We start from the raw sequence: 24953 nt of genomic DNA, 5'->3' as shown, positions 1-24953 counted from the left end.
GGGATTTTGCAATATCACATCAATTTCACTGAAATTGATATGAAATTGCAAAATCCACCATTATGGATCTTGGAAACTTTCAAATGTCACTTCAATTTGGTGATTTCAAAAGCAAAGTAAATCCCCAAATTGAAGTTGGAGAAGAGGAAGGAAGAGAAAATGACCATGGAAAGAGGATATGTGAGGAAGGAGGAAATAGGAAATTGGTTATGGTGGGTCATGGGCTGATATGGGTTTGAAACAGGCTGAAAAGACCTTGAAATGGGTTGCAGAGAGGGGTGTTGAAACAAGGCAAAAAGGTGCATGAGGTAGGCAAAAAGGTGTATGATGTCGGCAAAGAAAAAGGGGAAAAAAAGGGAAAAATTTGACTTAAAAAATATGGGGTTTTTGGAGGTTTCGAGAGGTTTCAGAAATGTTTGACAGGTTTCTTATCCATGAAAGATGCCTTTTTTTTTTCGATGCCATAGTTACAGGAAACAGGCCAAACTACATCCTCTACAGGCACAAAACACAGTGTTCCTTCTTTGCTTGCAGCCTGAAGCGCGCTTCCGTTGGGGAAACGTTTCCCAAGTGGGGAAATGGTGGGAAAAAGCAAGGGAAAACATTTCCCTATGCTGTTTCCCCTGTTTCCCCAATAACACTTGGTGTTTCCCCTCCAGGGTAGTATTAGCTTCTCTTTAATTCCTTCTCCTCACCATCTCCCAATTTTTAATCATATACTCTCCTATTTCCTTACATCTCCATGTGTTTCTTCTCTCCCTCTTGTTCTCCCCTCTCCGGAGTGTTCAATGTTGGTAGCTGTTGTATAGGGCTTTGGATGTAGGTTTGGATCTCCCGGTTGCTACAAAACGTGGCAACAATAAGGAGTCCTTGTTTGGCATTATTTTTTTATTTTTTATTTTGAATTTTATAATTGACGTTTTTCTTTTAGTGATTCTTTGTTGGATAGCATTGACCGCCATGGAAAGGGCTTACGAAGCTTTTTTTTTAATAACAGTTCAATAGAGAGCCGGATGGCTCACTTAAGGTTCTGCCCGCCAAGCATGTTGATACCGGGATGGGCTTTGAGCGTTTGACATCTATTCTTCAGCAGAAAATGAGCAATTATGATACTGATGTCTTCACCCCTATCTTTGGTGCAATACAGAAGGTGGATATCTCCTTGCTCATTTTTTCACTTTTGTTTGATAGCCTTAGTTTATTGGCATTAACCCCAGCGCCCCCCGCCCCCCCCCCCCCCCCCCCCAACACACACACACACACATACATATTCATACACATTCCCACACCCACACCCACACCCACAATGGGTGTGGGCATCCATATATAGGCATGTATACACGTGGACACACACCTACCCCCCGTACCTAACCGATTGACCTATCCACCTACCTACCTACCTACCTACATCATCTCTCTCTCTCTCTCTCACACACACACACATACACACACACACACGTGCACATGCACGTGCATGTGCATGCACATATACATATATGCAGAATATGTATACATATACATGCAAATATGTAGCTATATATGCAGCCCTCATCCCTCACCACTAGGCTACGCTCCCTAGGGAATTAGTGGGGTTCTGGTTGTTTTGTAGACGTTATTTCTTTTCCTCTTAAGAGTTTTGGATGATGCAGTCAACTGGTGCGAGAAGTTATTCAGGAAAGGTTGGTTCTGAGGATGAAGACAAGGTAGATATGGCTTACAGAGTGGTTGCAGATCATATTCGGACGCTCAGTTTTGCCATCGCAGATGGTTCTCGACCAGGTTCTATTATCAAAGAGAATTTTGCATTAGTCACTCTTCTTCATTTCTTGAGCTTATCATGCATCTGTATTCTAGGTAACGAGGGCCGTGAGTATGTGTTGCGGCGCATTTTGAGGCGAGCTGTGCGGTATGGTAGGGAAGTCCTGAAGGCACAAGAAGGTTTTTTCAGTGGGTAAGCTCAGCTTCGGTGTTCTTTGTCAGGACTGCATGCATGTTTGTTCTTTCTCTCATTTTTTGCAGAGTACATTGACTGGGTTTGAAAGTACTGGTGTTTTGGCTGTGTATTGCAAGGTATCTAATGATACCGAATATTAACATTCTGATTATTTGGGATTAGGCTTGTGCATGTCGTGGTGCAAATGATGGGTACTACTTTCCCTGAGCTAAAGAAGAATGAACCAAAAATAAAGGACATCATTGCCGAAGAAGAAACAAGCTTTGGACGAACCCTACTGAAGGTGGCATTCTTCTGTCAAACACATGGAAATGTAACATCTGTTTGGATCACAACTTACATGTATCTCTTTACTCTAGGGTATAGAGAAGTTCAAAAAGGCTGCTGGGGATGTAATTGATGGCAGGTTAAGTGGACAGGTATTTTATTTGTTTCATTACTGCTACAAGCTAGCTGTCTAAAAGAAATGAACCCGGAAAACGTGTTTACGTGTTTTCTTGATGTTTTCAATACTGTTTGATGGTGGCACCTTGGTGCGGGGTCATGGTTCTTATTTAAACCTACCAATTCAGATTTGGGCCAGCAGTTTTGTGGTAGACTTGTGTCAAATGCGCAAGTGAATAAATTAGAAGAGATAACAGTGGAATAGAGACACATGCACAACACACAGCTACTTAAAATACAGTATATTTATCTACAAGAAAATGAAATACAAGAGTACTCTCCAAGTACAAAATGATACTGAAAATGTATATCTGTGATCTCAGTCCAAACACTGCTGTAGATCATCCTCAAGTCAGCTGTAGTGTAGAGAAGACACTCTAGAGGCTTTCATTGCTTACTAGAAATGAGTTGGGGAAATGAATAATCAACCCCTGCTTATATATTTCCAGATGCTCCAATCAGCGAGCATAAGGGGTTGTCGACCTGTAAAAATGTCCACGACTGCTGTCCACACTTGGCGGACTGCACCTGTCCACCTCAACTGCCGCATGTCACCACCTGGTCTGCCTGTTGCTGCCCGCCACGCATCTGCTGCTATGGCGGGCGCCTCTGTGCTGCTGCTTGATACCTGTCAATTACTCTCAAGTGGCACGTTGTTACCCACATAGATTTCCTAAACACTGGACAAACATGATTAGTTTCCAATTTAGGGGTTGTGTAGGCTCACTCACCACTCAACTATAGGTCTGCATCGGCAGATCAACCCCGAGCACAAAGGCTTAGGCTCGGAGTGGACAGTGTCTCAAGCCTAGGCACATGCCTCTGTCATCCGACAGCACGATAGAATAAAATTGTCTAGTCAATAGGCTCATTCCACTTATATAGCCACTATTGATCTATAAATAGCTATAACCTATGAGATAACACTAATTAACACCCTAGCCCAATCAGCCCGCTGCACTAATTTTTAGGGTCTCTTAACCCAAGACTTGGCCGACTGTGTACCCTGTGGTTAGCATCAGGTACGTAACACTTCTTATACATTCCCACTTTTGGAAATGAATCGGGGAAAGTCTAGCCACATCAGACAGACAAGTGACTCCGAAGTCAGGTTCACACACGTATAATCTTTTCTACATAGTTACATGTACAAGAACCAACCTAATCACAAGCCACTGTTCCTACAGGACTATCTCGGTAAAACAAAGACGATCAGAATCAAATCAAGGTTATGAGGAACACAAACAACTCCTCAATCTATTTCGCATAGAATCGGACAACCTGAAATCATAGAGATAATTGTTGTAGCTAGTCACATCCTATTATCTATCCGCATCAAGATTGGGTAATTTGTCGTACCTAAGAGACACAGTAGATACTTACCTGTCAGAAAATTGTAGAACTATCAGGTATGTGAGCACTTTCATCATGGATAACCTCAGAGAATGGACACATCAGGACCGTGCTCAAACCAGAACACCACTGATAAAATTCATTAGGACCGTGTTCACCAGAACACGATTGATAGAATCCTATCGTGCAAGCTGTCATCCTCCTGTAGGATAACATCTGTCAATGTAGGATAGTGCAACCTTAATTATCTTCCAGCCTTACTGCCGGTGGCGGATAAAATCCTAGCCAGCGTACTTGCTCAAAGTCGTCATCGCCGAGTGACTCCACGTCGTCACTATCGGATGACTTCATGGAATTATTGCCCACTGACTCCATATATCTTTGTTGCACACTAAATGTGCATGCTAACTTGGAGAATAGAAAGGTGACTGGTTATGGCCTAGAAAGAAGTGAAAGGTTAAAGAAAAGATGAGTAGGCTCATGTGTCGAGGTTAACCTTCACGTTACAGAGGAAAATATTGGGCACACCAAGTTGGTGTAATTCCCTGCACGTGCAAGTACAAGAAATAGTGTGGGGAGGGTGTAGTTTTATAGGGAGAAAAAGATGTCCCTTGTTTTAAGCTTAAAAAATCTAGGCTCACATGTGTTTTTAATAAAATAGGCCTCCCTTGGCTTTTTAAAGCCTTGGCCCTCTTAAAAAATGCCCTTGCTTGCTTTTCTTAAAAAAAAACGGTGGCTTGTTTTTTTTTCTAGCGCATGAGTGTGCGCGTTCCTCTCCCATTCTCCTTCACGATCTCAGCCTGCAAGTTTTCTTCAAGGCGAGCTTCTTCTCTTGCACGCTGGCTTTCTCCTAGATTGTCAACAAAGATTTCGAATCCGAAAGATGCTTCACCCATTTAGGATTGGCCCCTTTTGTGGCGTTGCAGGCTTCTCTTCTTCATCATGTGATGAATCCACCACTTGTGGAGTTGGTACTATCATTGGTAGTTGTGTGTGTTGGGCTACTTCTTCGTTGAAGGACTTAGGATAGTGTGGATGGAGCCTTCTCCTCCACCTGATGAGTTTGTTCCTCGAATACCACATCACGGCCAATGATTATCTTCTTTGTCTCTAGGTCGTACAATCGGTAACCCTTTGACTCCATATTGTACCCCAAGAAAATACACTTCCTGCTCTTGGAACCCACTTGGTTTTGGATGAGTTTGGAACATGCACAAAACAATCACAACGAAATATCCTAAAATATGCATCTGAATAAGGTTCTTGAGGTGTCATATCCTTCATTGCCTTTGTGTTAACTCTTGTTAAGAATATAACAGGCACGTTCCTAAAAGGTGAATTTGGGCATGTTCCTGGATTCATCTAGGTATATATATATATATATGCACAGAGTGGTAATTGCCTCGGCCCAAAAGGAATTCTATAATTTTTTGTCTTTGAGTTTACTCCGCGTGTGATTCTTGCGCTCTGCGACACCATTTTGTTGCGGAGTATGAGCAACTATCAAATCCCTCTTGATCCTGTGATCCTTGAAGTAGGCATTAAACTCACTTTATGTTTATTCTCCTCCTCGATTTGTTTGAAACTTCTTCAGCCTCGTTCTTGTCTCATTCTCTACCAAGCTATGCCATATTTTGAATTTTCCAAAAGCTTTAGCCTTATTCCAAAGAAAATACCCCCATATCTTCCTAAAATAATCATTGATCACTAACAAGAAGTAGGAAGAACCACCCAATAAAGTGGTGGGCATTTTACCACAAAGATCTGTTGACAAGTGTCTATAGTGCAACCACACTAGTGGGGAGAAGAGGGAGAGAGATGATAATCAACAAGATAATCAGCACAATATTAAAGGGATTGAAGAAGTACAAGATGTAGTGGAAAGCATGAATTCATTAAAGAAGGAGGTTCTTTTTATAGGAGAGACCTCATTACATATTCTAAAGCATATGCTAGATGTGATGCCACCACATATGCTAAATATGATTCCACAATATGATGCCACCACATATACCTTTTAAGAGGCCGTTTCCACACAAGAGACTTATACATACTAGTGGTGGTTTACACACATTGGAACCACTTTATTTAAGGTCTACATTCAGTGCTAGTTTACTGAACCACCTAGCACTTGTTTATTCCCACATTAATCACTATTATTTATCATTCCCCCTCATAGTGATAATATGGCTAGAAAGCCTAGTCATCATGGACTAGGTTTACTTTATCTTCTTGCTGCTGTTGCTTGTCGTTTTGCGGAGGTAGAGGAAGCAGAGTTTACAAAGTCTTCATCAGTTTTCAGCTTTGCAAGCCTCTTTTGACACTCTTTGATGTAGTGCTGTGGCTTGTGGTAGTAGTGATACTTTCCTTTCTTCTTCTTGGTGTCACCCTGTGACAAGTTCATTTTGCCTTTGTCCCTGGAGAAGTAGGCTTGGTCTCCTTTGCTTGCATCACCCCTGGATTTGTTCTTCCTTGTTTGCTTCTCTTTGAAAAATAATCCAACCAACTCCTCGAAGGATATAGGATTGCCTCCTCCTCTCATAGAGAGATTCAGAGAAGTATGGAAACTTTGATAGGACTTAGGTAAGGAGTTAAGAATGGTGGTGACCAATTTTCTGTTATCAACTACCTTATCTATATTCATCAGCTGTTCTTTTAGGTTTGTTACCTTGGTAAGATGATCTGCAGTGGAATCACCTTCGTTCATAGTCAAGTCATCTGGCTCCTGCATCAGATACATGACTCGTGCTTCATTACGGGACTGGAACATGGTCTTGAGGACCACCCAAGAAGCCCTTGCAGAGCTGCAGGATTGGATGTGAGGTACAATTGAGCGCTTGACTGAAAGAGCAATCATGGCCATTGCTTGAGCATCACCGTCTTTGGTCTTCAGTTGGTCGAGGAGGCGGTGCTGTAATACCTGACACAACTTGTGCCACAGTTTGAGTCGCCCTTGATGTCTAGGTGCCAGGAGTTGGTGCAGCAGGATGAGTCTCTTGACTCGTGACAATCTCCCATATCCCCTTGGCAATTAAGAGATGGCTCTGGAGCGGCGGCGCACGACAGCAACAGGCTCTGAGACGGTGGCAGGGTGTGTGGGCGAAACTCCATGGGCTGCAGCAACACTAGCTCTGATACCAAATGTTGACAAGTGTCTAGAGTGCAACCACATGCTAGTGGGGAGAAGAGGGAGAGAGATGATAATCAACAAGATAATCACCATAATATTGAAGGGATTGAGGAAGTACAAGATGTAGTGGAAAGCATGAATTCATTATAGGAGGTCCTTTTTATAGGAGAGACTCATTACATATTCTAAAGCATATGCTAGATATGATGCCACCACATATGCTAAATATGATTCCACGGTATGATGCCACCACATATTCCAAATATGATGCCACCACATATGCCTTTTAAGAGTGTGTTTCCACAGAAGAGACTTATACATACTAGTGGTTGTTCACACACATTGGAACCTCTTTATTTAAGGTCTACATTCAGTGCTACTTTACTCAAACAACCTAGCACTTGTTTATTTCCACATTAATCACTATTATTTAACAAGATCTGCATGTACAAACTTCAGCCTTATCCCAAAGAAAATACACCCACATCTTCCTACTAAAGTCATTGATCAATAACAAGAAGTAGAAAGAACTACCCAATGAAGTGGTTGGCATTTTACCACAAAGATTTGCGTGTGCAAGCTCTAGAGGAGCCCTTGTATGATTCTTGCTTTCTTGTGGAAATGCATATCGATGCTGCTTGCCCATCGTACAAGCTTCACACACATCTGACATCTCTAAAAATGTTGGTAGATGTGCCACAATCCCAGACCTTTGCATCTCTTTTAAGACTACAAAGCTTAGGTGCACAAATCTCTCATGCCATAGCTTGCTTGTCCCAACATCGGCTCGGGCTGTAAAAGCGGGCAGCTCATATACGAGTTGTTGCGTCGGATTCCTCTCCCAGCAGCATTGCCGTTGGCATTGGTGATGATTGCACCAGCCTTATCGAAGAGAACCTTTAAGTCACAGTTAGCTATGACTACAATAGACAACAGATTCCTCTTGATGTTTGGCATATAAAGAACATCGGACAATTTCTTAGCATCACTATTGCTAGAAACAAAAGAAATGGTACTTGAATCCATGGCTTGAAACACAATAATGCAAGTAGGATCAACACAATACAAAGCCCCCAATTGCAAAAAGAAGTGGAGAATAAACAATATTACTGCTTGCAAACTTTGATTACAAACTGATGGTTGTTTGTCCATCCGTGTGCTTTGGGTAAGGAGCTTTGATACGATCTAGACAGACTTTGGACGGAGGATGTCTTGCTTACGAGAGTGCTTGGACACAGTGGACTCGATGATAATCTAAGGTTGCCAAACTAGTCTATATATAGTGCCCAAGACGGAGGTGGGCCACGTCGGCCAACCCATGACTTGGTCCAAAATGAAACCGACCATATCATCCGACGATGACCATATTAGACTACAACATGATTCCAAAGGGACTTTGCGCAGCTTCCACATCAATCGTAGACCGTGTGGACCCTCAAATTGGCCTAGCAACTTGTCCTTGGTTTACTGTCCACAGTCCAACACTCACTAATGTGGTGATTTTGTCCACACAAGCATGCATCCTACTTGGCAGAGTGCCAAGTCTACATAAGCCATCTCCTAACCATGTGGCCACACTTGGCCACCATCCAGTGTCTAAACTAGGAATTGCTAGGTGCCCAGGTGCTCACCACAACGGCTACTCCTCATAAAGGAGGCCTTACAAAATAGAGTACATTCTTTAGCCGTAGAACAAGGTCACCGTGAAACGTTTCACTATTGAAACGAAACGATGCTAAAACGATTTATTTTGGAACAAAACGTTTCAACACCAGGTAGGTGGACAGTGAAACGTTGGACCGAAATGATAATATACATAAACTGTGAAGGTACTGGCCAATAGTTTTAAGATGATACTAGCATATTTATCATCAGTAAATAAATAAGACATACAAAAGAGAAGAGAAAAGAACAAATAGGATGAAAGAAGGAAAGAGAGAAATTATAAAGATAAAAAGTACACAAAATCACCACCTTTTTTCCCACATGAAACGATATGGTTTCAATATGCACATGAAATGTTTCAACATTGAAACGTGAAACGAGTTTCAAAGCCACCGAAACGAGTTTCATGGTGACCATGCCATAGAAACAACATGAAGGTGGAGCATTGAGAAAATGCTTTTTGAAACCGGCCTCTGGTAGAAACCAAAGTGCGGTAGACTAGGAGTCACCCAATCCAATTGTAGTCCAGATAATTAATCAAATAAACAGGAGCTAGAGTGCTCCAAAATAAAAAACAGAGAAAGACACCTAGTGGCCCCAAAGCTTGGCGCCCCCTTTCGGTACTTCTTTATTCAATTTCAATGGAAATATCTAGATGATTACAACATGGCCATCCATGGCTTTTATGTCTGCAAGTCCAATTTGCCAATCCTCAGTACCTCTTAGCATAGAAGTTACACAGCCTTGTGTCCCAAGAACACCACACTGTATCACCTCTAATTTGCTAAGTCTGTACATCCATGAGGCTTTGAATAAGCATCTGACTGAACCATGCACATAACCATAATCTCAGCCATGAAAACCAGTCCACAAACTCGTCCAAAACAACCCACAAACTCGTCCTGTTTCCACCCTCTGAACTGCCAAACCCTTCCTCTCACAAAGGGCTAGAGAGAACCACTCTAGAGCAGTCTTGAGCCAGTGAAAAGAGAGACTTCAAAAGACATCACCTGCAGTCCGACTTGCTCACAAACTTACAGTCTTGATGTCGGTTTCCACAATGAAGAAAAGACTTGAGGAAAAGCCCCAAACTGTCTTGTCCTCTTGTCTTGTAGCTGGAAGAGGGAGAAAACTTGTGAGAGAACCTGCTGTCCAGCCTTGTGTTCCCTTCTCACAACTCACACTTCCCAACTGATAACCATCTTCTTGCCAAAAGCAAAGGAGAGAGAGAGAGAGAGAAAGAATCTGCAGCCGCCTATGTTCTCTGCAGCACAGCAGCCAGCTTGTCCTCCAAAAAGCCAAAGAGAGGGAATAGAGAGGGGACCTGTGTTTCTGTTCTGATGCGCAACACAGCAGCCAATACTTTCCCTCTCCAAGAGCTAGAACAAGACCTGAAATCAGATGCGCCTGCACATACAACAGCTCTGCCCGCCTGCAACCCTCTCCAAAAGCAAGAGAAGAACTCCCACGCAGTCCTGCAGCTTGTCTGTGTGTATGCTTTTTCTCCCACGCCTGCAATCAGCGCTGCCCGTGTGTTTTCAGAAAAGCTCTCACGCCTTCAGTCCACGCTGCCTGCCGCCTTGCTCTTTCTAAAAGCAAGAGAGAGAAAAAAGGGAGAGAGGCATGTACTTCCAAAAATGGATAGGCCCTTCTCTCCATAAAAATCCTAAGGCCCTTTTAAGTTTATTAAATCCCTTGGTCCCCCTTCACACTTGGGGATGTCCACACATGCTACCATTTGTCCGGGCACCCAAGTATGAACAGTTAAATTTTTATCTTGCTCACCGACCACCATGCTCACACTTATGCTGCACCCATTTTCACAGGGTCATGACACTTTTCCAACACAACACTCAGCCATGAAGTGCAACAAGTTCTACTCTACCAGAATTGCAGCTATTATCTGCTGGTATTGATTGCCTTGCTTCTTTCATCTGTGTTGGTTAGATGTTATCACAAGTTGGAGTGTGTCAGTCATGGTTCAGATACTGTACGGATGACTGCTCAAAACCTATCCATGTGATCTATGCAATACACTTGCTTGTGTAGTGGTAAAAGGTACTGTGGACATCGAACAAGAACATCATCATTGGAATGGATGAGGTGGTGAGCTGGGCGCACTCCGAATTGGAAAATGGAGAGCAGGCTGCCACTCTTGCCCATCATACATTTGAAAAACAAACGGTCAGTCAGTTTTCGCTGGCGCGTAGAGGCCACAAAATTCCCATGATTCGATTGGATGAAGTGGGAGGCGTTGGATTTCGGCTAATTGATTGGTCAAAACGTGTCAGGGTGATTTTCCTTGTTAGAATGCATTTGAGATGGACAGCTAGGATTCGATCCGTACTAATATAGCCAGCCTGTGTGCATATTAGCGGCTTTAATTAAAAAACTTGGTTGTGGTTTTGAAAATGGGAGAGTAATATAATACAGGGGCAGAAATTGCTGGCGTGTGTTAAGGTGATTTTTTTGTTTCACATCTCTCTTTATGAACTAAAATGGAAATGGATCTAGACGTCTGGTTGCTCATGGGCATGCTTATGGTTGCAGGATGCATTTGTGTTGTGGGATACGTATGGTTTTCCGATGGATTTGACTCAGGTATGGTAGCTTTCATTCTAAATCTTGCTGGTGGATATGCTCAATTTCTTGTGTGCAGTTTTTTTGAGTAGGAAATTGCAGGTTGATTAATCTGCTAACTCTAAAATGAGTTGAATGGCCTAAATGTACTCAATTTTCTGGGTTTTCTTCACTCAAGTTTTTTTTTTTTTTTTTTTTGGGGGGGTGTATTATCACTGCAGCTGATGGCTGAGGAAATTGGCTTGGTAGTGGATGTGAACGGTTTCAACCAGGCCATGGAGGAGGCGAGAGAGAGGGCAAGAACTGCCAGGGGAAAGGTCAGTTCAAATGCCTGCTGTTTGGGTCTGGTAGACATCAATAAAATCTCTCTCTATCCTCTCTCTCTCTCACACACACACACACAGAGACACAGAGGATCACCTTGTATTTACATGATTATCTTGTACTCTCACATAATTACCATTGTGTGGCTAGTTTGTTCCCTAACTTAGTTACTTCATGGAACTCCGGAGGTTTGATAGAAACTCAGTACGAAGGGCTTTGTGTGAATATATTGTCTTGTGTGTGTGTGTGTGTGTGTGTGTGTGTGTGTGTGCGCGCGTGTCAAGAGTGCGTGTGTGAGAGCATATCTTGATACAGAGTTCTACACCCACTATTGGACACTGATGACGTTAGTGGGGATGTCGTAGTATCTAGTCCATACTATGCATAATGGAGTTGATAATTATATAGTCTTGTGGGTTGACTACCATGAGTATATAACATGCACATTCCTAAAAGGTGAATTTGGGCATGTTCTTGGATTCATCTAGGTATATAACTATTGTAACACATCTTTTGATTTTATAGACCCTTTGGATCTTTTGTAGAAGTTAATATTACAAATCTCTCTCTCTCTCTCTCTCTCTCTCTCTCCACCTTCCAAGCATGCACACCTTGTGGCCTGGAAGGATGAGAAGAGAAAGACTCTTGACATCTAGCTTGGTTCCTCTATATCTAAATTAGGAAAAAAATCAAGCTACCTACAAGGTAAGGTTCTACCTTACCTTAAGCACTCTTCAAGGGCTTTAATTCACACTCCATGTTAATGATTCTTGAAATAAAATGGGGGGTACACATTAGCTTTGACCCTTGTACAAGCTATTTGAGGTCTTTACCTATGCATTGGAGCTGGAGGTATCAAATATCTACAGCTATGACTCTGCGTTCTATCTTAAGCAGCCAATGGCTTAAGGGTAACATCGTCTTTTTTTTTCAACAAAAAGATTTCTAAGTGTTGTGTACAAGCTGAACTGATGCTTTCCTTTTGCCTAGCAATCAATAAAACAAGCATAGCAAAGTTAGAAAACTTATGGAGTTATGAATTCTTTGCGCCTTACTGGTGAAGTGGCTTATCTCTGTTTGATCTCGTGGAAATCTTGCAGGCTGGAGAAAAAGCATTGGTAATGGAAGCGGAAGCAACGGCTGAGTTACAAAAGTTGCATGTCCTACCAACAGAAGACAAGTTCAAATATGTATGGCACAAGGTTCAGTTTCTATCCTCTTGATTCACAGTATATTGCTTCTTCTTGTGCCTTATCTAAGCATTTTTGTGGAAACGTGCTAGATGAACTAACCTATCACTATCCTTTTTTGAGTATATATCAAGTAGTGCCTTAGTTTAGCACTATCAAATGAGCTATGTTGAGTGAACTAGCTAGTATAAGATACATACATACGTATATACTTACTGTTAGGGCTTTAGAGCTTTGATGCTTGCTGCTGGTAGCTACCCCACACACACAGGTAGAGCAGAACTTGACGAGTACACAGAGAGAAGGAGAGTTGGCAGTGGAAACCTCACGTAAGTGTCAGTGAGGAGTTTCATTAGCTAAAGTAAAAGCCCCTAAATCAAAGGCCCAAAGGGTTCAAGCATAATGTGCCATGTGTCCCTATAAAAGTGCAAGTGACTGTAAGGTTTAAAAAACCCATTCAAACTAAATGCTATAAGGTCTAGTGTGCCTAGCACTATTGAAATGCATATGTACAGAGTAGATCAATCCCCAAAAGGAATCAAGCCCAAAGCTTTGCGAAAAGCTTTAAACTTACGAGGAAGCGCCTTGGTGAAGAGATCTGCCAGGTTGTCTTGTGATGGATATGAGGCTAATATCACATGCATGAACCTCTCCTGCACATAATGATAATGCACCTCTATGTGCTTGGTCCGTGTGTGAGGGGACAACTGATGGCCAGGCCCTCAGGCTATCCCCACCCGCGACTCTCTAGTAGAGGTCTGGTCCCTGGCACTTGTCAGAGATGGGAGATCATCAGCAGCATAGTGGCATAGCACATTTGGCAGGCACGATGCAACGAGACCATTGAGGGCACCCCCCCCCCCCCAAGTGGACTCCATCTGTGCCATATAGACAGATATCATTCATATCCTCCGCAGCCGGTGGGGGGAGTTATAGGGAGGTTCGGACCTCATGCGGAAACGTCGAGAGGCCCTCCTACGCATATGGCAGCAGGGTCCCTTCTTCTTGGACATTGTTGGAGACCCCACTTGGCACTACAGGCCACCGATGATGGCCTCTTCACACCCCTCCACCAGCGCGCCCCCCCCCCCCCCCCCTCCGCCCTGCCCTCCCGCCCCGTTCTTCCCCTTATATGAGGTAGTTCCCTCTGAGAGTGGCCAGCCATGGAGGGGACTATCCTCCCCTGTGTTTTGTCCTCTTTTAGAGGCTATGTGTTTGTATTTCAGCCTGATCTTTTTCCGGGGAACAAAAAAGAAAAAGTAAAGGAAAAAAAGAATGCTAGAAGGCCTAGTGTGCCTAGCACTATCACCTCCTAGCTCCTACATACAATTCCACTACAAATGTGTGTATCTCCTACACGTACATGCACGTATGTATGCATGGACACACGTTCACGCATGTCCATGGACACACGCACATGATTTACATCTATACGCATGCACGGACGTACATATATACATATATATACACATACAAAAGTACATACTTAGACTAGCTAATGTTAAGTGGACGAGCTTATATATATATATTTGTTTAACAGGGTCACCCGAGTGTTGTTAAGGCTATCTTCACAGATTCAGGCTTTGTGGAAAGTAGTGTGACAACTGAAGATGTCGGGATTGTGCTTGAAAGTACAAGCTTCTATGCAGAGCAGGGAGGCCAGGTACTTTATCAAATAAGCCTTTTTATTAGTATGTTCATTCCATCCTTATAAAACTTATGGTGGTTAATCTTCTTGCAGATATATGATACAGGAACTTTAGAAGGTAGCAGTGGGACATTTGAGGTGAGAACTGTTCAAGTATATGGTGGATATGTGCTTCATGTGGGTTCTTTCAAGGACTCCGGCTGCAAGGTATCTGTCGGTGAGAAAATTGTTGGAAAGGTTGACTATGAGCGCCGTGCTCATATCGCGCCAAACCACACATGCACACATTTGCTCAACTATGCTCTGAAGGTCTGCTGCTTTTTATGAAGGATTTTTCTGTGCATGCAATAAAAGTCACTTCACTTATTTGGAGGCATTTGACGGAAAGCTTGGACTTTGTAGGCTGTGCTGGGAGACCATGTCGATCAAAAGGGTTCGTTGGTAGCTGATGATAAATTGCGATTCGACTTCTCTCATGGTACATGCATGTACTAGCATGAATGTGAACCTGCATGCCAATGTGTACATAAAGTTTTATTTCCCGGTGTTAATTGGGGTTTTATCAGCTGTGTTGTCACCATCAGCTGTATGGAGCATACTTGAGCTCTATGAGTACACTTACATTTTACAAACATTATGATGCAGGAAAGCCGATTGATCCAAAGGACCTCCAGAAAATCGAATCCATAGTGGTCCAGCAGATCAAGGACGAGCTACCCGTATATGCAAAAGAGGCAAGCTTGGTCGAAGCCAAGCGGATCATGGGCCTGCGTGCTGTCTTTGGCGAGGTAACATCTATTAGTCATAACAAAATATACGGAATTGATGTTGCCTGAGATACTCATAAAAGCATTTCGTCTGATCTCTACTGACCTCGACCTGCCTTGGATACTGTTCAACATAGAGGAGAGGGTGTGGGTAGTATTACACAGTGCCCTATGCATGTAGCCCTCCAAATATGCGGAACTGTCAAGCTCGCAATAATCTCCCAACCTGAGTCAGCTAAGTGAGGTGCTTTGAAGGGAGAATTGAAAATCTCTACCAAGGTGGTATGGCCATTCCGCAAATAGCATATAGGGTAGTGAGCCACGCAATTGCTTTTAGGATAATAAAGTATGGTCCTCTCCCGATATGAACTGTAAGCAACACAATTTATGCCATCCTCTTGAGCCATCTATACATCCCCAAACACAATGCTGAATGGTTTCTGATGTGTGCATGTTATGGCCCCAACGAGCATAATGGGGATGGCGATATATTTGAGGTCAGAGTTGTACGTATGGGTGGCCCTAGATAGGGACACTAAATGTTATGAATGACTTGTGGGTTACTTACGGTACAGGCTAGTGTGAGAGGACTTATTTATCAATAGGTGTGCTTTTATAATCTATAACCCAAGCCTATATGATTGAGCTATAAGCTCATAAGTGGCATCCCTCACAGGGAGGATTCCCTAGTGATCGTGACCCCAGCAAGGCCTAGGTCATGTTTAAGTCATACACTGGGTTTCGGTAGTATCGGACGCTGGAGTTTGGGCAAGAAGCACTGCTTGATGTTTGGTCTCAGGGGTGCTCTGGATGGACCTATGGTTGGGAGGTGGGGGTGCTGGCCACTTCTCTGTGTTGGTTTGTGTGAGCTTGTTTTGCATGAACTACCTGGGAGCTAATGAGCTGTTTTAGTTAGTATTACCGACAATTTTCATTTTGCCTGTTTTTATTGTATTTTGAGCTCAAAGATAGCACAAACAGAGTCTGGTCGTACACATGGGCCTCATTTTTGGTGATTAGGACAGGTTTATCCTGACCCAGTTAGAGTAATCACCGTTGGACGGCCAGTTGAGGATTTGCTTGAGGATCCAGAAAACCCCATGTGGGCCTCTCTCTCTACAGAGTTCTGTGGAGGTAAGCGTAGACGGTCTCATTATTATTAAGGAAAAAACTTGTGAATTCTTATGGTTATGGTACCAAAGCTTAGTTGTGCTCTATGGAATGGAATCTTATTGAAGTTTGTGGGGTGAGAGTAATTTTTGGCGGCTCTCTATGCTTAGGTACCCATCTCTCAAACACAAAAGAAGCCAAGGCTTTTGCATTGATCGCGGAGGAGGGAATCGCAAAGGGAATACGCCGTATTACTGCCTTTACGACTGACAAAGCAGATGAAGCGATATGTGAAGCTGATGCATGTGCGGAGCGGATTGCAGCTGCATCAAAGCTTGAAGGTGTTTCACTTGAGAAGGTAATGCGGTATGAGAGAACTATGATGAGCAGCAGTATTTTTTTTGGAATTGTGTTTTGACCAGATAATTTGCCTTATTTACAGGAAGTAGCATCATTGAAAAGTCTTGTAGATGCTGCTGTCATCCCGGCAGTTAGGAAAACGCAGTTCAGGGGCCAGCTTGCACTACTGCAGGTATAGAACATGGCATCTCTTTATGCTAAATTTTTCTTGGATATCAACCTGGTAGCAGTTTCCTCTGATAAAGCCTTGGTTAGCAGTGACTCATGTCCACTTCAATGCTCCATTGCCTTGTCAAAACAGGATCGGATTAAGAAGGCTCAGAAGGCTGCAGCAGAGTCTAACCTACAAGCAGCTATTAAACTTGCCACTGAAACTGCAGAAAGATCTGCTCTAAATGGGGATACTTTCTGCGTTTTAAGGATTGATGTTGGCCTGGACACAAATGCTATTCGAGAAGCAATAACTAAAGTTTTAGAGAAACAGAAGGTGATTTCATGTGGGAGAGTAGAATTCTGACCGTTGTATGCGCTCATTAATTATATATGTGTATGCGCACACGTGCCCCCCCCCACCCCTTTCCCAATGCACACAACCGCGCGCACACGCGATCGATATTAATACATCTACTTACTGTGTGTGTGTGTGTGGATGGATGGATGGAGATGCATGTGCATGTTTGAGAAAGAAAGAAAGAAAGTTGTATTAATGTCTACAAAAGGCCAAAATGACATATTAGACCAAAAAGGTTACATCATGTCCATGAAATACATCATCATGGGTACTAAAAATAAATATCAAAGAAAGTAATAAGAGTTGAAATGTCAGATCTGATCCCAAAACAAAAAGTGTCCAGCTCTCATATCACCCTAAAATATCCCGCATAGGGTGAAATGAGAAACAAAGAAAGAAAACAATATTAACATCTGAAAAAGACCCCAAGGGTCTATGGGACCATGAGTAAAACAATGATACCATGAGAGAGAGAGAGAGAGAGAGAGAGTTATATTAGACGTCTTCAAAAGACCCACTGGGTCTATGAGACCAAAAATAATACATTTGTGTCCATGTAATCTCATCATGGTACAAAAGAAAACAAAGACTAGAGCTATGAGCTGAGAATGCCAAATCCGAGCCATATGATACAAAGTGGGACCATCATCATACAAGCTAACCCCCCGGTAGAGGGAGGGGGCCGTCAAGGATATCGAGCATGGGTTTAGCCTGTAGAAGGCTTTGCAGATCAGCTGGGCATGGGAAGGTGGCTCTATGCCTCTCCAAGATCTCCTCAAGCTGGGGCTGATGTCTGTGTTGCTGGCGAGGTCCAGGGAGTCTGGGGCGTCGGGCTCGTTGTAGTGCCGTGGGCCGGTCTAGAGTCATGCTAGAGTGGGGTCTGGTGGGAGGTTGGGCACTCAAGAATGTGTGGCTCGATGAGGCTGTGGGTATGCCATCTTGTGGTCAGAAGAACTGAGTGACGGTCGCCTGGGGCTGGGGTGGGTGTCTCCCATGGGGTCTCGACTCCCTAATCAAGTGAGTCTCTATGGCGGTGAAGCTCTAGTAGTCCCAGGCACCGTTGATATGGGTAATCCAGGATCTTAGATAAGGGTCCAAACCCCTCTCTGAAGAGATGGTGGAACCTCCCTCGAATCTCATAATATATGGTGCATTTGCATATGAATTGCTCCTCTAACTTGACCTCCAGCGGGCACATAGTGCATAGCCTCTCCTCTCCTCACGAGGTATCTGCATGGCTCTCCGTGTCTCTATCCTTAGGGAGTGTGATGACACCCGCAACTGGTCCACTGCAATCTGCATGGCATGTGACATGTATATGTCAAGATATTTGGCCCTCAGCACGAAACCATCCTTTGTAAGCCTCATGAAAGTATCCATGTAGTACTGCCGTTTGTGTGAGAGTGGCTTGTGCCCATCTGCTGCTAGCTGCTGGGAGGACTGTAGGGCTAGCCTCGGGAGTCTCTAGAGGGGGGGCATGGCACTGATCCTGTGAATGTATGTTACTGTATGGAAGAGTGCCTCTACTACCATTGGTGCTGCAGCAAACTCTGCCAGGATATTATCATGTGGGATCGATGGTTTACGTGGGAGAGCATCACGACCTTCTATCCTCGGCCATTTGGTTGCTGTAAGATCAGGTGCCCAGAAGGGTGCTCCATACATCAATGCTGGAGTGGCCAAGGTGTCAAATAGCCACATCTTGGTCCTCGGCTTCTGGAAGTGGGCCTGGAAGCACTTTCTCTCCATGAGAGTAAGAGAAACATACCCTCGCATCAGTCTAGCCTTTGCAGCATGGTTCATCGAGAAGACCGGTCCTGTAAAAGTGACTCCCAAGTACACAGGAGTACAATCTCCACATGGGCTGCCCATGTAGGTGAAACTCAGTCGAGATGTGAAAAGAGGGGATGTGTTGAAGACCATAACCTTGGTTTTCCCAAGGTTTACTGTGAGATCCCGCTCTGCACGAGAAAGTCCTGTAACTTGTCAAGATGCCTTTGGAGAGCCTCTAGAGAATCTGCAATAAGCACAATGTCATTAGCATAAAGTAGTATGGAAACAAGGATGCCTTCTAGTGATACGCTTCCTCCCCCTCCTCTATCAATGAAGGCCGAAATCTCGTCGATGTAGGGGCTAAAGAGAGTGGGCTTCCTTGCTTCACTCCAATGGTACTAGAGATCTCCTCTGATATCTCACCCGCGCATCTCACCCGCCCTATGACCGACTCATATAATGCCATGATCTCCCAAATCATGTCTGATGGTACCCCCAAATCCTGGAGTCTTCGCAGTAGTCTGGCTCAGAGCACTGTATCAAATGCTTTGCGGAAATCAATAAAGCAACAGTAAATCAATTGGTACCCTCCTCTATGATGGCTCGGATGGTGAAGATGTGATCCAAAGTAGAGAATGACCTGCGGAAGCCTGCCTGCCCTGATGCTCTGTGCCCATGTCTCTCTGCTAGTGTGTTGAGCTCAAGTTCAAGCACTGACCCATAAAGTTTGGCCAGTGTGTGGCCAATCTTAATAGTCCTATAGTTGTTGGGGTCCATGGGATCTCTGGCTTTATGGATGGGTGTGATGATATGGGCTGTCCAGGTGGGTGGGAAGCCTTCCGAAAGAGCCCGATTTTCTTCCAGCCCTCAATACAGTTCACACCTTAGAGAGAGAGAGAGAGAGAGAGAGAGAGAGAGAGAGAGAGAGAGAGAGAATCACTGAGATCTTTCCGGCCTCCCTGCTGTTGCATTTTTCAGGACTTGGCAGTGATGATGTTCAGTGTGGATCAGGATACCAATAAAGTTCTAGTGTATGCCGGAGTTCCTGACGGGGTGGCAAAAAGAGGACTTGTGCTTATGGATTGGCTACGAAAAGCTTTGGAACCTATCAATGGGAAAGGCGGTGGTGGAAAAGGTGGTCTTGCTCAGGGACAGGTAATTTTTATCAAGATACTGGTGTCCTTCCATTCAAAAAAGTCTTTTATATACTTTGTTAGATTTTATTTTTTTTTGTTGATACAAATTGCAGGGGAGTAATGCAGCCGGAGTTGAGGAGGCTATGGATGTATCCAGGCGGTTTGCATCAGAGATACTGAGCAAATAAACTTGAGAGCTTTTGAATGGCGGGTATTGATGTCTCGTAATTTTGAACATTTTGGCCTCTGTGGAGCTAGTGTACACCATGAATTTCCTTGTAACTGGCAAAGAAAGTAGTTTGGCCACTGCTGCCTGGACAGCTCTCAAGTTTATATTGAAGATGTATCTCATTATATTTATGAAGTAAATACACCCCAAAAATGCCAATTTTGTTCCTCTTGCTTTCCGTACAGTATGTGACTCTTCTGAAATCACTTTCATGGATTAAAAAAGAAGATAAATTTCTCCCCTTTATAGATCCTCTCACTTGTAGATAAACATTGAGCTGAACTGACTCAAAACTGGAGGACACATGTGAAAACAACATTTTAGAAGGCATCCATAGCTAAAATCACCTTTGGGGTCCTGTATTTGAAGGGTAATTTATATGTTCTATTGGTCTAAAGAAATACGAGGAGGGCTGAGATCACAGTTGGCTTTGCCTCAAGGATTTCTTTGGGATTATCTTTATGGATATTTTCCATCTTCCAGGCTGGGTCTTGGAGTGAGGGAATTCTCTGTGGTTCATCTACAGTGGAGACATGCAAGTTTTCAATGTCCCATTCCCTGAAAAGGCCCGAAGCAGCCGTTGGGTACAGGTATAAGTGGTTTCGGCATTATTTGGTTTTCACACATTCTTACCTTTCATAGCATCTGTTAGTGCATCACACCACAAAGTTCTCAGTTAACTTGTATTTCTTGTGCAAGTCATCAACGTAAACTGGCTTGTGGCCAACCCATAAGCATTTCCAAATGTGGCAGCATCAATGGAAGAAGCCTCAGCTCATTGATAAACCTACCATTTGGGTACAAGGACAAAATGCAAGCAGGTGAGTGATGATTGTGGCATTCTGATGTGTTGAAGCTAGAAGGTACAATCTTGAGATAAAAAAAAATTACATCTTAATAGTCTGATGTGCTGGGTTATGCAATAACTCAGTTCAACAGCGTCCCCCTGTAAAGTTGGACAATGTATACTACACAATCATTGACTAGCCATGGTTAAGGCTGATGACCATCAGTTCTAGCTAAGATTGTGTAGAAAGAGATGTTTCAATAACAGCAGGCAATACCCTTATATGAGCACTGCGTCCATCAACATGGGGCGAGAAAGTTGAACCATCCATGGAATCATGGATGTGGGAACCTGTAGTGCTCATTTCAGGTGTCATAGTATGCGACTCGACTATATACCTTCTGCACATGCGGGTGTATAGATATGTATCTATACATGAGAGGTGGCTGGGGGTGGGGGATGTGAGGTCTTTAGTCAAGCCTTTTGAATATGTTCTCTTTATCCAGTGGACCACATACCCGTTCACTATGATTTTGTGGGCACGTACACATTTCAACAAGAAATCGTTTCCCTGGATACTTCTATCACTAAGGAGAAATGCCATCGGGACTTCAAGGATGCATTGCTATACACACCTAAATGTTATGATGTTTCCTTTTGGCAATAATAATATGAATGATGGAAATGGGTGACTCACAACTTGACCTTTTCATGGGATTTGTGGAGGACACGAATAGAGTCGATTATATGTCTCCTAACAATCAAAGCAGGATGAAGAGGAGTTTCATGAATATGAAAGGTTAAAAAATGAAAGTATGATCCATCAAAGGGATTTAAGGAACAACCTCTATTGGGCACAATATAAAAAGCATTGAAGGGTGTTTCTTCTTGTTATTCTTTTTTTGAGTTCAAAGCCACTCCTGAGTTGACTGCATGTCTTGGTCACAGAGGATTAGTGGATATGAGCTAGTTTTTTTTAAAAAACTTGATTTAATTTATATGGGGTCATTTGAAACATGGTTTTTTATACATGAGACCTTCATGGTAATAATTAAATTCCCTCATAGCTAGTTTTTTTTTAAAAACTTGATTTAATTTATATGGGGTCATTTGAAACATGGTTTTTTATACATGAGACCTTCATGGTAATAATTAAATTCCCAAAAAAGTGGGAACTATTATGGAAGTATTTAACTTGGGAGAAGTGTGCTCTCTCTCTCTCTCTATATATATATACATACACATACATGTATAAAAATTAGCGTCTATACATTAATTGCACCTTAATAATTGCTATGTCCACGCTTACCATACACTCATGTTTTGCCTCAAGCTCGATTGCTTGCTACAACAAGGTTTAGACCTACACAAATTCGCCACATAATTCCATTTTGTTTAATTCATATATATTTAATGAGAATGCTCGGATGGTTTTTTTTTTCGTACACACCTGGGGCCCACTCAAGTGGGTGGAGCCGATTTCCCCTTCCAACAATTAGCCAATTATCTTGGTTGTGATTATGGTTTCTTAGTTAGTATAAACTTTGGCGACTTTTTGTAACTTGTTGACAATTTATCTTACTAACCTTGATCATTTCTAAAAGCTTCATTGTCTTTGAAGTAGATGATTGGTTTTCGACCTTTTGTGGTCAATGATTTGCTCTCGATATATTGCCACAAAGAAATATAGATGATATATTGAAATGAGACAGAACTAAGAAGAATGTGATTGCCATTGCTCAGCAACAAAGTAATAGCAAAAATGGTATCAAAAGTATACTTGTCAAAATTTGGAGAGGAATTATTGAAAATCAGGTAGATGCTTCGATTGTTGAATAAATAAGAATCCTCTCATACATTGCTTGCACATGAACATGTTAACTAACATAAGTCATTGGTGAAGTAAATTGCTTTGATTGTTCTTATCCTTATTATGTGCATGTGAGAGAGAGATTGAGAAAAGAAGAAGAAGAAAAAGACCATACATAAGGTATGGAAGGAGGTGGCACAAGTCTCCCCTTATAACTATAATTTTAGGCAAACACGCCATGTTCCTGTTTAATAGGGCACTTTCAGTGATGAAAGTGGAGGATAATGAGTGTGCGATATGGAACTTATGCGGTGAGCATTAGCTTTAAGGAGAAATCTCTTTTCTTGTTTAATTTATGCAGGTGAGTTGTCACCACGTTCTAATGACAATATTTTATAGTCGGTTTGCCTGTAAGCTAGACCCACATTAGTTCTTTACAAAAAAAAACTAACCATTTCCTATTACATAGATATGCCATTTAGATTCCCAATTAGATTCAAGACTTTTCTAAATAAATAAATAAACACACACACACACACACACACATTTATAGAGTTAAGCTTAGTTACTAAAAAACTAAGCTAAAAAGTTTACTAAATAATTGCATTTATTTACTTCAAAGTATTTTATTTTACGTTTCTAGATATACATTTGAATACTATGAAAAATATGTTTTTTTTTTAAAATTTGAAATGCAGAGAGATCCCACCAATTTTCCCACATGAGTAGAAAACCTGTGTTTGCAAGAAGGAGCAAAGTTGCTTGAGGGCTCGATCACGAACTGCAGAGTGATTCCTATGGAGATGATGCCTCTCTTGTTTGTCTCTGAATCCAAACCCAAAATTTTCATTCATGAGGACTGCTAGCTAATAAAGCAGTGAGGTTGCTTATAGAATGTATCCACTTGTGCCTACCTACTAGGATAATCCCAACTATGTCTATCCAGAGCAATAGGAATACCATGTACCAAACCATGGACACTACATACATACATGCTCATTAATTGGAGTGCCCGCATAAGAGAGATTCTCTCATAAACCAGCACGTTCCATAAATTTGCAGGCATTCAACAGTCGATACTCTACTGGAACCAAGGGGTACATCCTCAAGGGCTATATCTTCGTGGAGTTAGTTATTGTAACTGCAAAACACACCCACAAACAGGAAATCATTGATGGATGAAGATCATGAAAGAAAATGTTCAATTAAATGTTACCAAGCAGTTTGAAAGCTATGGTTCTAGGTAAGGTGAACTCTCTTCAGAAAATTATGGAGAGTACATAGGCGAGGCTTGTTCACTAATGATTTACATTATTCACTCATTGTAGGCTCCTATTGCCAACAATCCTTGCTAAAAGAGGTGCGAGTTGGAAAATTAAATGCTTTTGTAAAAACTCTCTTATCAACCGTCGCCTCCTTACAACTTACAACTTCTTGCGACACTTGGATGATCGCATGCCTTTTCTCAATGGCATCAAAGGCTTCAATCCACTGAGTAGTCTCTGAGCGGGCTCAATCTGGACATTCCGTTGCAGACAGATGTGTGAGATAAGAGCAAGATATCACAAGAGGAGCAAGATGTTGAGAAATCAGATGGCTAAATTGAAGATGACGATGGCCTTCATTGTAGAGAGATAGCAATAGTAAAAGAGATTAATCTTAATACTAATCAATAATCAAGGTTTAAGATTTACAATAATCAATAGTAAAAGAGATTAATCTTAATGCTAATCAATAATCAAGGTTTAAGATTTACAATACCATAATCTCATTGCATTAGAGTTGATACAAGTACATCCTTTTATAGTTCTCATGGAGCTCCCAACTCACAAGATGTGTGCGTCCTAGTACCAACCATGTGTCCATAACGCTCACACTACATACAAATGAACATACAAATCAATCTTTGCCAATGTACCCTTAGAGTACTCCTTTTCCAATGTGCATGCTCCTCCCCTTGCTCTACACATGTTGCAATCTCACACATTGCTCTAACACCTAACATGTGTTGACTTGACCTACACTGTATACTCATATGGTTGGAACGGTCCGTCTAGGTTGCTCTAAGAGCTCAATGTTGGCTTTGTCTTAACACTTTACACACCAGGAGAGTGGGGCTACAACTAGGGGTTAGAAGCCATGCTCCTCCTGTCATATGGGAGAGATGATCAGTGTTGTCTCC

General features: G+C 42.5%; 1 protein-coding gene across 2 annotated transcripts in view; it reads left to right on the top strand.

Moving 5' to 3' along the window:
• Window positions 1-20342, top strand: part of LOC147632197 (alanine--tRNA ligase-like) — a 39457-nt gene extending 19115 nt beyond the window's left edge. The window contains exons 5-22 of one of the 2 annotated variants that reach the window (XM_086808835.1): window positions 998-1150; window positions 1650-1779; window positions 1855-1951; window positions 2117-2237; window positions 2314-2373; window positions 11097-11147; window positions 11348-11443; window positions 12551-12652; window positions 14181-14303; window positions 14382-14597; window positions 14691-14766; window positions 14934-15076; window positions 16081-16189; window positions 16336-16523; window positions 16608-16697; window positions 16827-17012; window positions 19788-19964; window positions 20059-20342. In XM_086808835.1, coding sequence (XP_086664961.1) covers window positions 998-1150; window positions 1650-1779; window positions 1855-1951; window positions 2117-2237; window positions 2314-2373; window positions 11097-11147; window positions 11348-11443; window positions 12551-12652; window positions 14181-14303; window positions 14382-14597; window positions 14691-14766; window positions 14934-15076; window positions 16081-16189; window positions 16336-16523; window positions 16608-16697; window positions 16827-17012; window positions 19788-19964; window positions 20059-20133 — 2193 coding nt within the window. In that variant the 3' untranslated portion in view covers window positions 20134-20342. The remainder of the gene's footprint in view (window positions 1-997; window positions 1151-1649; window positions 1780-1854; window positions 1952-2116; window positions 2238-2313; window positions 2374-11096; window positions 11148-11347; window positions 11444-12550; window positions 12653-14180; window positions 14304-14381; window positions 14598-14690; window positions 14767-14933; window positions 15077-16080; window positions 16190-16335; window positions 16524-16607; window positions 16698-16826; window positions 17013-19787; window positions 19965-20058) is intronic. The other variant, XM_086808836.1, reaches the window with a different exon arrangement.
• The last annotated feature ends 4611 nt before the right edge of the window (window positions 20343-24953 follow it).

This window comes from Cibotium barometz, chromosome 14, assembly GCF_041138505.1.
Source record: "Cibotium barometz isolate CiBa-2024 chromosome 14, ASM4113850v1, whole genome shotgun sequence".
Classification (NCBI taxonomy): domain Eukaryota; kingdom Viridiplantae; phylum Streptophyta; class Polypodiopsida; order Cyatheales; family Cibotiaceae; genus Cibotium; species Cibotium barometz.
The sequence above is the reverse complement of the archived record's forward strand: the minus strand, read 5'-3'. Positions and strand labels throughout refer to the sequence as shown.